This window comes from Megascapheus bottae, chromosome 7 (assembly GCF_031878675.1).
Source record: "Megascapheus bottae isolate mThoBot1 chromosome 7, mThoBot2.hap1, whole genome shotgun sequence".
In the NCBI taxonomy this organism is placed as follows: Eukaryota; Metazoa; Chordata; class Mammalia; order Rodentia; family Geomyidae; genus Megascapheus; species Megascapheus bottae.
In genome coordinates this window covers 22,697,815-22,711,980 of record NC_143515.1, presented here as the reverse complement: position 1 = coordinate 22,711,980, position 14,166 = coordinate 22,697,815, and the positions used below count along the sequence as shown (strand labels likewise).

The 14,166-nt window shown below is 43.6% G+C and overlaps 1 protein-coding gene across 4 annotated transcripts in view; it reads right to left on the bottom strand.

The window, feature by feature from the left end:
- LOC150060435 (E3 ubiquitin-protein ligase RNF103) overlaps positions 1 to 14,166 on the bottom strand; it is a 67,931-nt gene that overhangs the window by 21,272 nt on the left and 32,493 nt on the right. Inside the window, exon 1 of one of the 4 annotated variants that reach the window (XM_090336537.1) lies at positions 4,721 to 4,967. The exons of 1 other annotated variant lie outside the window; for it this stretch is intronic. In XM_090336537.1, coding sequence (XP_090192663.1) covers positions 4,721 to 4,913 — 193 coding nt within the window. In that variant the 5' untranslated portion in view covers positions 4,914 to 4,967. Of the gene's footprint in view, positions 1 to 4,103; positions 4,324 to 4,720; positions 4,968 to 14,166 lie in introns of those variants that run through there. 2 more of the 4 variants (XM_090336538.1, XM_090336540.1) reach the window with 2 other exon arrangements.

Below are 14,166 nucleotides of genomic sequence, written 5' to 3'. Positions count from 1 at the left end.
CTACAATCCAGTTACTCAGGAAGCTGAGATCTAAGGATCCCAATGTGAAGCCAGCTAGGGTAGAAAAGCCAGAAGCGATGCTGTACCTCAAGTGGTAGAGAGCTAGCCTTGGACACAAAGGTGTTCAGGGACAACACATAGGCTGAGTTCAAGCACTAGAACCAGCAAAAACAAACAAAAACCCTCTCCAGTGGACACTGGTGGCTCATTACTGCAATCTGGACTACTCAGGAGGCTGATATCTGAGGGTCACTTTCCAAAATTAGCCAGGCCAGGAAGGCCATGAGACTCTTAGCTCCAATTAATCACCAGAAAATGGGAAGTAGAGCTGTCATTTAAAGTGGTAGAGTGGGGCCGGGAGTTTTGCCTAGTGGAAGAGTGCTTGCCTAGCATGCACGAAGTCCTAGGTTCGATTCCTCGGTACCACATACATAGAAAAAAAAGCTGGAAGTGGTGCTGAGGCTGAAGTGTTAGAGCTCTAGCTTTGAGAAAGTTCAAGGACAGTGCTCAGGCCCTAAGCTCAAGCCCAGGTCTGGCAAAAAAAAAAAAAAAATTAAAAAATAAAAAAAAAATAAAGTGGTAGAGTGCTAGCCTTGAACAAAAGAAGCTCAGGGTCAGTACCCAGGCCCACCCAGGTTGTGGGGCCAGTTCAAGCCCTACAACCAACAAAACAAAACAAAACCATCAACCCTCTCCATACCCATCTTCTCAAAGAAATATTGCAACATTTATGCCTAATAAAACAAAATAAAAGTGATTCTGAATCCTGTATACTAATCCACGAGAACATTCCCCATCCATGAACACAGGAACTAAAGCACTTTTGAAATTTCCTATCATTAAGCCAGGCACCAGTGGCTCTTGCCTCTTATCCTAGCTACTCAGGGAGTGAGATCTGAGGATGTGGTCTGAAGCCATCGCAGGCAATAAAGTCCATAAGACTCTTATCTTCAATTATCCAGACTCCCCCCCCCCCCCCCGCCCCCGAAGTGGAGGCTGGCTCCACCTTTGAGTGCAAAGAGCTAAGGGACAATGCCTGGCAAAAAGCAAATGCTCAAGGGACATTTTATGAGTTTCATGAAGAAGGAAGAACAAATTTCAACCTCAAGTAACACTTAACAAAAATCTCCAGAACCTTCCTCTCAATGTCAGAATAGAACTTACATAAAATCTGTTAGAAAATCCTATTTAAAACCTACATAATCAAAAGAAATTTTTCAAAAAAAAAAGTTGCCTAAGAGAATTGGGGAAAAAACAAGTATCTAGCCATGTCTTATGTGCTTCTCAATCTGAACCACACAGAACAACACTGGAAAACATCAATTTAATTGAGCTGAGGTAAAGCTCAAAGGCAGTGTTTTAAATTTCTCTCCTATGATTATAATGTTCTTTTAGGTTAAGAAATATAGTTGAGGGCCGGGAGTTTGGCCTAGTGGTAGAGTGCTTGCCTAGCATGCACAAAAACCTGGGTTCGATTCCTTGGTACCACATACTTAGAAAAAGCCAGAAGTGGTGCTGAGGCTCAAGTGGTAGAGTTCTATCCTTGAGAGAAAAAAATCCAAGGACAGTGCTCAGGCCCTGAGCTTACGCCCAGGACTGGCAAAAAAAAAAAAAAGAAATATAGTTGAAGCCAAGCATTGGTGGCTCATGCCTGTAATGCTAGGTACTCAAGAAGCTGAGATCTGAGGATTGAGGTGTGAAGCAGGAAAGTCTGTAAGACTCCAACTACAAAAAGCCAGAAGTAGAGCTGTGGCACACATAGTAGACATCTACTCTAGAACAACAACAACAAAAAAAAAACTCAAGAACAACACCGAGACCCCAAGTTCAAGCCCCAGGACCAGCACACACACACACACACACAAAAAAAATATATATATATATATATGAATATATATCTTTTTTATTTATAAATTTATATTTAATACTTTTATTTTTTATATATACTATATATATATATTCCAAGACAGAGTTCAAGAATATACATCAGCCAGGCACAGTGGCTGACACCTGTAATCCTTGCTACTCAGGTGGTTCAAAGACAGCTCAAGCACTAAGGACCATGACACTCTCATCTCCAATTAACCACTAGAAAACTGGAAATGGTGCTGTGGATCCATTTCCAGGGGTAGGGTGGTAACCTTGAGCTGAAGAGCTCAGGGACAGCATTCAGGCCCAGAGTTCAAGCCCCATGAGTGACAAAAAAAAAAAAAAAAGAACGTGTATCAACTCATAACTGTTAAGATCATTACAATTTTTAAAAAAATCTAAGAACTCCAGTAACTGTATATATAATATCCAATTCCAGTCTGGAAATGGTGGCAGCATAAAAGGCATGACAGTTATGAGTTCCAACTTTTGAAAAAAACAAAAACTTATTAGATTGTTCTGTGATTTATCAACTGCAAACCTTGGGCAAATTCTCTGCCTAAGTTCTACGTCTGGAAAGTGAGGATAATTAAAGGAACTCTGTGGTAACATTGCGAGGACTGGCAGAGTACTGAGAAGGACCTACAGGCCAACATGTTTTAGCTAGTAGTGGCAAGCATGACTCACTAGGCTTTTAAAACCCTACAGCTTGCTGCTTGAGAGCCAACCGGCAGCATCAGCACAACTGGGGAGCTTATTAGACTCCACACCTACTGAATCCAATTTTGAATTCTGACGAGATTCCCTCCTAAGTTTTATGCACATTCATGATTAAGGAGCTCCATAACACCCACACTGGATGAAAAAACCCTCAAGATTTTATTTTGAGCTAAAGATCTCTATATGTTATGTAGACTCCCCTTCTAACTTGTGAGCTCAAGGAATCCTGCCTCACTCTCCTGAGTGGCTGTAACTACAGGTGTCACTGTATCTAATGTAAAGTCCTTTATTAAATGTCTTTATCTATTTGGCCCCTGATAAAAATATATAACATTTTAAATGAGAAAAGATGAATAATACCATTTTGCAAAGAGTAGTGATACAGACATCTTATGTGCTATGTGTACATTCTAAGATGTTTGCTATTGGAGAAGTTATATCTTTAGTGGTTGGGAAAAGCTGTTACATTCAGTGTGTAACCTTAGCTTTGCTAACCAAAGACTGTCTAAGAGTCTTGAGAAAGTGTCTCATTACAGTTTAAACTGGTCTCTACTACACATATTACCTCTATAACAGCTTGACTATTTTTAAAGGATAAATATAATTGCTGTGAACATGCCAACTTATTTTCCAATAGGACAACCTATATGGGAAAACAGCAGTTAATATATGAGACTGACTTCTATAATAAGCCTACAGAGCTGAACAAGATCACTTAGGAAGTGACTTCAGTGCTTTTCCAGTATGGACAAGTCTGGATGTTGTTCTCAACTATTAGTAAACATACTAGGATTTGTCTGAATGCAAAAATCTGATTCTAGCCAGGCACAGGTGACTCACACTTGTGTAATCTTAGTTACTCAGGAGATGGAGATATGAGGATCATGGTTCAAGGCCAGCCTGGGCAGGAAAGTCCATGAGATTCTGGTGGTTAATCTCCAGCTATGGCTCAAATGGTAGAGTGTTGGCCTTGAGCACAAAAGCTCTGTGACAGCTCCCAGGCCCTGAGTTCAGGACCGGTCAGTACACACACCCACACATGCACACAATCTGGAGAAGCTTCAGGTAATGCTGATGCTGATGTGGTTGACCTGTGCTTGAGGAGCAAACATAAAAAATTAACCCTCTCTACCTGGCTGGCCTGGTGGCTCCTGTCCCAGCTACTCAGATAGCAGAAATCAGGAGGGTGACAATTGGAGCCAGCTTTATCAAAAGGCAAGATTTCATCTCAATAAATAAGCCCTAGGTGTGGCTGCACGAGTCATCCAATTAAAGAGAGGTCTTGGAAGTATCTCCACTCCAGACCTGCTAAGGCCAAAGGGCAAGCCCCTAAAAAAGGGGGTGGGGGTGGAGGGGGGTGGCGGTGTGGCTCAAGTCATATGGCAAACATAGGGCAAACCTCAATACAACCCTCTCCCCCCCAACAAAAAAAAAAAAGAATTAGCCATCTCTACTAGATTAAACTTTACATCCTCTATTCTTCAATCACTTTGAGGTAACACAATTATTCTTACTTGGCAAGAATACGGCTGAAAGACGTTAACTTTCAAGAGATGGCAAAAGCCTGAGTCAAAACTTGGGCGGGCAGAGTCCCGAGCAGGCAGCTCGTCCCGGTGAACTAACCCAACACCCGGGCAGATCCAAAAGTTCTGCGCCGGGCAGAGCTCGTCCGGGGGAGGAAGGGACACACGGCGAAGAGGATGCGGGCCCCCCGCTCCGCGCGTGCCCCCGCTCCGCGCTCCGGCCCGGGAGGCCGGGAGGGCCGGGAGGGGCGGGGCCGCCGCCGCCGCCGCCGCAGAAAGGTTCCGGGCGGGCTGAACCACCGCGCGCGGGGCGCAGGGGGCCCCGCTCATCGCTGCCGCGGCGCAATCAGGCGACGCCGCCCGACTCCGCACTCCGCCACCTCGGCATCCGCTCGAAGAGCTGGGGTACCGAGGGCTTCCCGCTCACTCCCCCCACCGCCAGCGCGCAGACTCTTCCTCCGGGCCCCTCGGTCGAGTGGGAGGCCCCGGAAATGGGGGCCGGGCGGTACCAGGCCAGCCCGGGAGGGAAGAGACGCCAGGCGGTTACCCACTCCGCTGCGCCCCCACGCACGACCACCCACTCACTTGCCGCCGCCAGTGGGCCTTACCAGTTCTTTGGGGGGCTTCTCCTGTGTTTTTCCAAACAGCCCCATGGCGAACTCCAGTTGCCCCTTCCGGCTTTCCGTTCCCTGCGCCCAGGCAGGTCAGCGGCAGCCGACGGGGCGGGGCGGGGCGGGCGGGCCGAGAGTAGGAGTCCCGAGGCCCAGAGAAGGGCACGGCGGCAGGAGACGTGCTGCGCATGCGCCGGGCTTCTGCGCAGAGGAGAGTTGGGTGGCGTTCCCTAGTCCCGACAGGCTGGTGTTACTGTGCCCCTTCTGCGCTGGGAGATGGTAAGAGTGAATTCCATGCATCTTAGGAGTCTACTGATCGCGCCATGGGCCTGGAAGGTGCAGAATATCCATGGCCCTGCTCAGACGTAAATAATTACAGCGACGCTCCAGATACCTCACGCGTCGTTTTTGTGACCTGTAGGCACCTCATAACTAACTGGAAAAGGCCTCTCCCATTAATCTACTCTGCCTCTCATGGTACTACCATCACCAACACACTAAATCTTGGGCATCATTCTCTTAATTTCCCCACTTTTTTTTTTTTGGTCAGTTGTGGGACTTGAACTCTGGGTGCTGACCCTGAGCTCTTCAGCTCAAGGCTGTTGCCCTACCCCTTGAGCCACAGCACCACTTCTAATTTCCCCACTTTATACTAAGTTGGCTTTTCCCAACAAAAAGATCCTGAGATGCCTTACATCTCAGTATTAAAAGCTGGGCGGGGCAGCACATGTGATGACATGTGTGCCTGTCGTCACAGCTTTGTGGAATGCCAAAACAGGAGGGTTGCCATCCACGCTGCCAGGCAAAATTATATATATATATATATATATATATATATATATATATATATCTTTTTTTTTTTGCCAGTCCTGGGCTTGAGCTCAGGGTCTGAGCCCTGTCCTTAGGCTTTCTCAAGGTTAGAGCTCTACCGCTTGAGCCTCAGCACCACTTCTGACTTTTTCCTATGTATGTGGTACTGAAGAATCATACCGGGTCTTTGTGCATGCTAGGCAAACACTCTACACTAGACCAAACTCCCAGCCCCTACCTTTATAGTTTGTTCTTGAATAAAGAACGGGAGGGCCGGGAGGGACGGGGCCGCCGCCGCCGCCGCAGAAAGGTTCCGGGCGGGCTGAACCACCGCGCAAGTTCCAGGACCCACAGCAGAATAAATGGAGATGCAGGGGGTATGCCTAGCAAGCTCAAGGCCCTGAGTTCAGACCTCAGTACTGAACAACAACATAGATGAATCTCAAAATACTTATTCTGAGCAAAATAAGTCAGATGAAGGAGAGTACATGCTAAAGTATTCCATTTATATTACACTATTACTGTATAGGGCCAGGAGTTTGGCCTAGTGGTACAATGCTTGCCTAGCATGCATGAAGACCAGGGTTCAATTCTTCTGTACCATCTACATGGAAATAGCTCTAGCCTTGATTAAACCCAAGGATAGTGCTCAGGCCCGGAGTTCAAGCTCCAGGATTGGGAAGGAAGAGGAGGAGGGGGCGGGAGAAGGAGGAGGAGGAAGGGGGGGAGGAGGAGAAGATACAATATAGTGACAGACATGGCCAGTGATTGCTAGGGATTGTCCAGAGAAATCCCTTGTAATTCCAGGAGGGATTACAAAGTAAAGTGGATCGGGACCCCAATAAAGTCACAAACTCTTACTCATGGTGTCTGAACTTTATTGTGCTGACCAGCTGAGGCTAACTCAATTTGGGAGTGAGCAGCCCCAAATTCAGAAAGCAGGAGGTATATAAAGACAAAAACCACACGTAGCTACATATAGCCACACACCGGTGGCCAATAAGGTTACATTACATAATTATTCTGGGAAATGGCTATATTATAACTATATAAATAAATCTATCATTTTAAAGGTCAAGAAAAATGGGTGCATAAGCAAGTGAGCAGATTACAGAAGCAGAATTATGAGTTTGTCTGCAAAATTTTAACCACATGATTCTAACTTTAACCTACAGTTCCCGGTTCGTTTGCCTGGGGATTTTCAGATAAGCTTCCTGTTAGTCTGGGGGTTTTTAGATAGCCACTAACCCATTTCTAAAGAGACCCAAGGAAGTTACTAGTGCGGAAGGTTATTGAGTCTCATTATTTTAGTATTACAATGTTAAATTTGACACTTTAAATATGTGTAGTTTTTTTTTTTTTTTTTTTTTGCCAGTCCTGGGCTTGAGCTCATGACCTGAGCACTGTCCTTGGACTTTCTCAAGGCTAGAGCTCTACCACTTGAGCCTCAGCATCACTTCTGGCTTTTTTCTATGTATGTGGTACCGAGGAATCGAACCCGGGTCTTCATGCATGCTAGGCAAGCACTTTAACCACTAGGCCAAACTCCCGGCCCCAATATGTATAGTTTTATGTCAAACATAATGTATAATGTATAATGTTCTTTTTAAGAGTACATATTCATTGTGCAAAATAACACTTCTTATCTAGAAAGTGTTTATGTGGACCCTTTGAGACCTTTCCCAGTACATAATACACTTTTCTTTTCCCTAAAGGGTATTATATTATATATTGCTCTGCATCTCCTTTGAATTTTTACACAAAATTTTATCAATGACAAATACTGATATGATTCTATAGAAGGAATGTTCCATAATTTATGTAATTACTTGCCTACAATACAATATTATTTTCCATTTTCCCTATTAAATAGTGCTACAATGTGGACATAGGTTACTCAATCTGTAATACTACTTAGAAACCTGAAATCCGAAGGATCACAGTTGCAAGTCAGTCTTTGAGACTTCTTTTCCAAAATATACGTCAAAAATGTCACCTGAAGGGATGGCACACCAGATGAGCAGGCAAGACAAATGAGCAGGATGCTTTGCACTTAAATTCCAGTAGACAAAGCTGAAACTTTGACATATATTATCAATTTAGTCTTCATAATATATTAAATTACTACAAGCAATATTCAAAAGTTCCCTGTTCCTTAAATCCTTGCTAATGGTGAGTATTATCTATCTTTGAAATGTTTGGCAGTCAGAGGGAATGTTATTTTTAAATGTAAATCTCTCTGGCTACTAGTCTATCTGAACTCTTTGGCCATTTGGAGTTCTTTTATACATTTCCTTATTTCCTTTTCATATCCTTCACCTTTTTCTTAGAATTGAATTCTCTTCTTCCTTTCTTGTCTTCTGTCTTCTTATAGTTATTGTGAAGTTGAGAGGGAGAGGGAGAGGGAGAGGGAGAGGGAGAGGGAGAGGGGGAGAGAGAGAGAGAGAGAGAGAGAGAGAGAGAGAGAGAGAGAGAGAGAGAGAGAGAGAGAGAGAGAGAGAGAGAGAGAGATCCAGCTGGGCGCGGTGGCGCTTGCCTGCAATCCTACAGCTTGGGCACAAAAGAACCTGAGACTCTTATCTCCAATTAATCTCTATAAAATGTGAAATGGGGCTTGGCTCAAGGGTGGGACAGTATCCTTGAGCTAAAGAACTCAGGGACAGCACCCCAGGCCTAGTTCAAGCCCATGATCCACACATACACCAAAAAAAAAAAAAAAAAAAATGAGGTCTGAAGTACGTTTTTAAGTCTTTATCTCATATCCCTCTTCCTTTATTCAAGAACAAACTATAAAGGCCAGGAGAATTGTGTGGTGCAATCTGTAATCTCACCTATTTAGGTGGTAGAGCAGAAAGATCATGAGTTTACCAGCCCTAGCAAACTTACTGAGACCCTATCTCAAAAATAAAATGCAGGCTCAGGCACACACTTTTAATCCTACCTCCTTAGAAAGCTGATACCTGAAAACCATGATTTTGAAGCCAGCCTGAGCCATCTGTGAGACTCTTATCTCCAACTTCTTATTAAAAAGCCAGAAGTGAAGCTGTGGTTCAACTGGGTTCAATAACAATCTTGATTGAAAAAGCCAAGGAACAGTGCCCAGGCCCTGAGTTTAACCCTACAACCAGAATGAATGCATGCACACACACACACACACACACATACACATACTACAAAGCAAACATATAAACAGCATGTACCAACCAAGCTACCTCAGTTTTGGACATTTTGGATTTAAAGCTGCACTTGCTCACATGTTGATCATCAGGGGAAGAGAGGATGGAAGAAGGCTGGATTTGGTACACGGGCTCTCAACGGGATATAGCACCCACTGAGACTCACACAGCCCTACACATGTATCAGTGCAGCTTTCCTGTGAAACTGAAGAATAGAGTGCATCTTCCTTTCATGTCATTTTTTAAGGCTCCACCCTTAGATCAACATAGACTCTACCCTGACGTCTGATACTGCTTCCCTCCCAAGCTTCAGCTGGGACTGTGGGACTGTAATTTGTCCATCTTATAAGAACCTTAGGGAACATGCCATGGCTCCTCCCACCCGCTCAAACTCTCACATCTGAAGAGGAGGGAAGAGCTAAGTGAGCAGGCATTCTAGCTCACTCTTCCTGCCAAGCTCAGCAAGTGTTTAGCAGGATCCCACTCTCCTGCCATATGTTCTCATATTTATTCACACATATTTTCAAAGGCTTTATAACAGGTTCTCCTTCCCAATCTAAAAAAATGTTATAAAGAGGAGATACGTGTCTTAACTCTAGAAATACTGCAGCACCTATGGTTTAAATCTTTCTCTGGATTTGAAATGGAACATAAAATGGCTTTCCTCAACTTCCCAGCTTGTCTTTGCTGATTTCACTAAGTTGTCTGATCTCAGTGAGTTTTCTGGCTAGCACTTCCCCATGTACCATGTCATTTGTTAAATAAATTACAATGTTTTGGACAGGAAAATCACCACCCAATTCCTAGCAGGACTATTGGTCTAATAAGACCAAAATATACCGTATTTTATACCATAGATGGACTCTGTTGTAAAATATGTTAGTTATAAACCGACCTTTGAGCTAGTAGTGCCTTACTCCTATAATCCCAGCTACTTGGAGCCAGAGAGCAGGAGGATCATAGTTCCAAGTCAACCTGGGAAAAAAACGTTCACAAGATTAACAACATCTCAACAACAACAAGTATGGTGTTTCATACCAGTTGTCCCAGCTACATGGGAAGGGAATGTAAGAGAATGCAGGTCCAAGCTGGCTCAGGTAAAAAGTAAGACTTTATCTTCAAAATAACCACAGCAAAACTAAACAAAAGGCTGGAGGAAAGAAAGTAAAAAAAGAAGAAAAGAAAAAGAAAGGAAGTGCCACTGTGGCTCGAGTGGTAGAAGAGCTCAGGGATAGTGCCCAGGCCCAGAGTTCAAGCCCCATGACTGACAAAAAAAAGTTTAAAAAAAGAAGAAGGAAAGAAACAAGGAGGAGGCAGGGAAAAAGGAGGAAGAGGAGGAGGAGGAGGAAGAGGAGGAGGAGGAGGAGGAGGTGCAGCAGCTGCAGTAGTAGCATCTGAGCTAGAGGTATGGCTTTATTGGCAGAGTGCCTCAAGCCGACTCAAGACCCTGAGTCCAATATGGACTAGTACAGCCTGGTGCTTGTTTCTTAGGACTGCTGTAATGAAGTGTTACGAGCTAGGTGGTCTAAAAACAATAGAAATGTACTCTGTCAAATTTCTTCAAAAGTCCAAAAGCAAAAGATCAGCATGCCCATGCCCTGTGTGAGTTCTGGGTTAGTACCCTTGCCTGTTCCCATCTAGTATTGGCGTCAATCGCTGCCATTGCTTGCCTATACAGCTACATCAGTGCAATATACCTCTGTCCTTGCCTGGTTATATATGTTTTCTCTCTCTATGTTTCCCACTAGTCGTTTGGGATTAAGGGCCAGCCTGAGTCTAGTATGATCTTACTTAAATCTGTGATGACTTCATTCTCAAAGAAGATCATGTCCTGGCCGGAAGTTTGGCCTAGTGGTAGAGTGCTTGCCTAGCATGCATGAAGACCCGGGTTCGATTCCTCGGTACCACATACGTAGAAAAAAGCCAGAAGTGGTTCTGAGGCTCAAGTGATAGAGTGCTAGCCTTGAGAAAGTCCAAGGACAGTGCTCAGTGCCCAGCCCAGGACTGGCAAAAAAAAAAAAAAAAAAAAAGATCAAGTCCTGATGTACTGAATGTTAGGTCTTCAACATACCCTCTGGGAGGAGGGGCTGGGCATAGAGTGACCTGTGGAAGCCCTCATCTATACAGAGTGCCTCACTTCAAAGAATGAATAATAGCAGGAAGTGTATGATTAGCTGGAACCTTTGAAAATAAAACTAGCTCCATGATTATCTCCAAATTGGATATAGTCTCCACGTGGGAAGGGAGGAAAGAAGTCTCTCAAAGCTGACTAATTTGAAGAACACATACTTCCCTGGTGAGTCAAAGTAATCGCTGTGCCACCACATTTCCCTCTAGAGCACTGATTTACTACTAAACCTCCTTTGGTTGAGCACTACATACCTACTTTTTTTTTTTGCCAGTCCTAGGCTGGAATTCAGGGCCTAAGCACTGTCCTTGGACTTTCTCAAGGCTAGAGCTCTACCACTTGAGCCACAGTACCACTTCCGGCTTTTCTCTATGTATGTGGTACCGAGGAATCGAACCCAGGTTTTTGTGCATGCTAGGCAAGCATTCTACCACTAGGCCAAACTCCCAGCCCTACATACCTACTTTTATTTTCCTACCACAGGCACAAAGTCTAAAATTATGTTTAAAAAAATCCAGCAGGTGACGAAGCACTGATGACTATTGCCTGTAACCCTAGCCACTCAAGAAGGCTGAGACATGAGGATCATGATTTGAAGCCAGCCCAGGCAGGAAAGTCTTTGAGATTCTTTCCTTCTTTCTTTCTTCCTTTGTTTCTTTGTTTCTTTCTTTCTTTCTTTCTTTTTTTCTTTCTTTCTTTCTTTTTGCCAATTCTGGGGCTTGAACTCAGGGCCTGGGCAATGTGCCTGAGCTTCTTTTATTCAAGGCTGGCACAATACTATTTGGGTTACAGGGTTACTTCCAGCCTTTTCCAGTTATATGGCACTGAGGAATCCAAACCCAGGGCTTCATGCAAACTAGGCAAGCACTCTACCAGTAAGCCACATTCCTAGCCCCCTTGAGATTATTCCCACTTAAAACTCCTAACTAACTAAACACACTAACAGGTGCCTATAAATTTACAAGTAAACATATTGAAAGCTTAAAAAATACACTGGGACATGATAAACTGAAACATGATAAGCAGGTCTCTAGAAATTCATACAGAGTGAGACCAAAGGAAGGCATTCTTAGGAGAGGATCACAAAGGCACAATAGCTATGTGGAGCTGATTATATAAAATAATGTTTATTGAAATGATCTCCAGAAAACAAGAGGTTTTTTTCTTTGTTGCTGTGCTTGTTTTCCTTTGTTTGTTCATTTATCTGTCTTTGGGAGTGTAAGAGGGGAGCACAGAAATGGTGGGACAAAGGATGAACAAATGCAGCAGTGATATCATACTAAGTTGAAAATGAACTGTATAACTTTTGGGTAGGAATAGGAGGAAAAAATTAGAAAGAGCCCAGGAAAGGAAAGACATTGTTCAAAAAGAAATGTACTGCAACCCATCTGTACATCACCTTTACAATTACAATAATTTTTTAAAAGAACCCCCGCCCCCCCCCAAAAAAAAGAAAAGCCAGCTGTGGAGCAGTGACTCAAGAGTTAGAGCTCCAGCCTTGAACAAAAGAGCTAACAGAATGGAAACAAGAGGGGTTTTTGTTTATTTTTTATTTTCTTTTGTTTTATTTGTTATTTATCTGTCTTTGGGCAGGAAAGAAGGGGCACAGAAATAGAGATACCAAGGGTGGTTCTCACTAGACTACGTTAAAAATGAACTATGCAGCTTGTGGGTTGGCATGGGAGGAAAACACTGGGAGAGAGAGAAGGAAGGGATGATATTGCCCAAGAAGAAGTCTGTTCATTTCCTGACTTATAAAACTGTAATCCCTCTGCACATACATCACCATTATATAGCAATTTAAAAATTTAAAAGAAGAGCTAAGGGACGGTACCCAAGCCTTGAGTTCAAGCTCGCCAAACCAACACACACACACACACACACACACACACACACACACACACACCAGTGGGAGAACAATGGAAGAGGTGATACTGATCAGGATCATAGATTGATAGGTTGAATTAAAATCCTTTTGCACACCTACTTAAAGAGCATAAAAATATAATCTAGCAGAAATATATTTACAATACTAAAAAGTATATTCACAATACTAAAGACTAACTTACAATGTACAGATATAAACATGCATTCAAAAATAAAAATGAGAGAGATACCCAGGGAACATTTCCTTTGTTATTCATGGAAGGTCTTGGACAGGAAGTGCATTGAAATATGCATGTCAATAATGCCTGGTCCTTTTCCTGGCCTCCTTCTGAGAGCCATGATGAAGACAACGTGAGACCTGATCTTTTGCCCTGGATGGGCTTAATATATTGTTTGTCTAGACATTTCAGCTCAAGAGATGGAAGCTACAAGTGCTAGAATTACAAAACATACACCAGATCCACCATCTATTCACCATAACTAAGAATAGAAATCAAGAAGTGGGTGTCTGTCCAGACATGGAGATGAACTCGTCTTCACAGGTGATAACTGGCTGAGCTTTGTGACCTGGGAAGTTCAAATGTACTCCTTTGAGTGGGTGCAGCAAAGGAAACCTTTCCTACAGCTGTGCTGCATGAAAATGCCTATTTAGGGATTGATAAGCTATGGTATCAGGGCATGGCCCAGCCATAGTAAGCATCCTGGAAATGTTGGAGCTGGTCTGTATTAAGTGAGTTGTATCTGAAATCTGTCCACACTAACAATGTTTGCCAGATGACAAATCCGATCAGATTCCCTCTAGCTCAAATCTGTGTGTCTGAACCTATTTCTTCAAAACAACAAAGCAGATTGCAGCCACATTTGCTCTGTATGAATGGTGCCTAGTTCCTCGAAAGCCATATGCACCAGGTGCTCAGGTGCCTGAAGACTCTTTTTCTAAAGTCCTTCTCTATAACCCAAAGGCCAGATTTCAGAATCAGTGGAGCTGCCTGAGAATCCACCAGCTAAACCATCTGAATTTAAGAGGTAGCAGATTGACTTATGTAATGTCCTATGCCTCTGTGAGTTCTTCTGGAGAGAGAGCTGGAGCCACCTGAAAGACCTTGATATTGGAGGAGTATGGGATCAAGGACTCCCAGCTCAATGGCATTCTATTTGCCCTAAGCTGGTACTCCCAGCCACCACTTTCAGCTCCCATGTCTATCCAGGGCCAACTGGGCCACGGTGCCAAGCTGAGCCAGTTAGGCCCATAGTTGTGCTCTGGCCTTCTGGAGAGCTGCAATGATTTGGGTGCTGTCCTCAAAGGGAAGCTTAACAAAAGAAGATATATACAGAATTATGTTACTATGACCATGACTATGTCTTACTTAAGACCATGAAAAGACTTAATTAAGACAGAGACACGTGCTGTGTCGTGGATTAGAAAATGTGACATAGTAAAG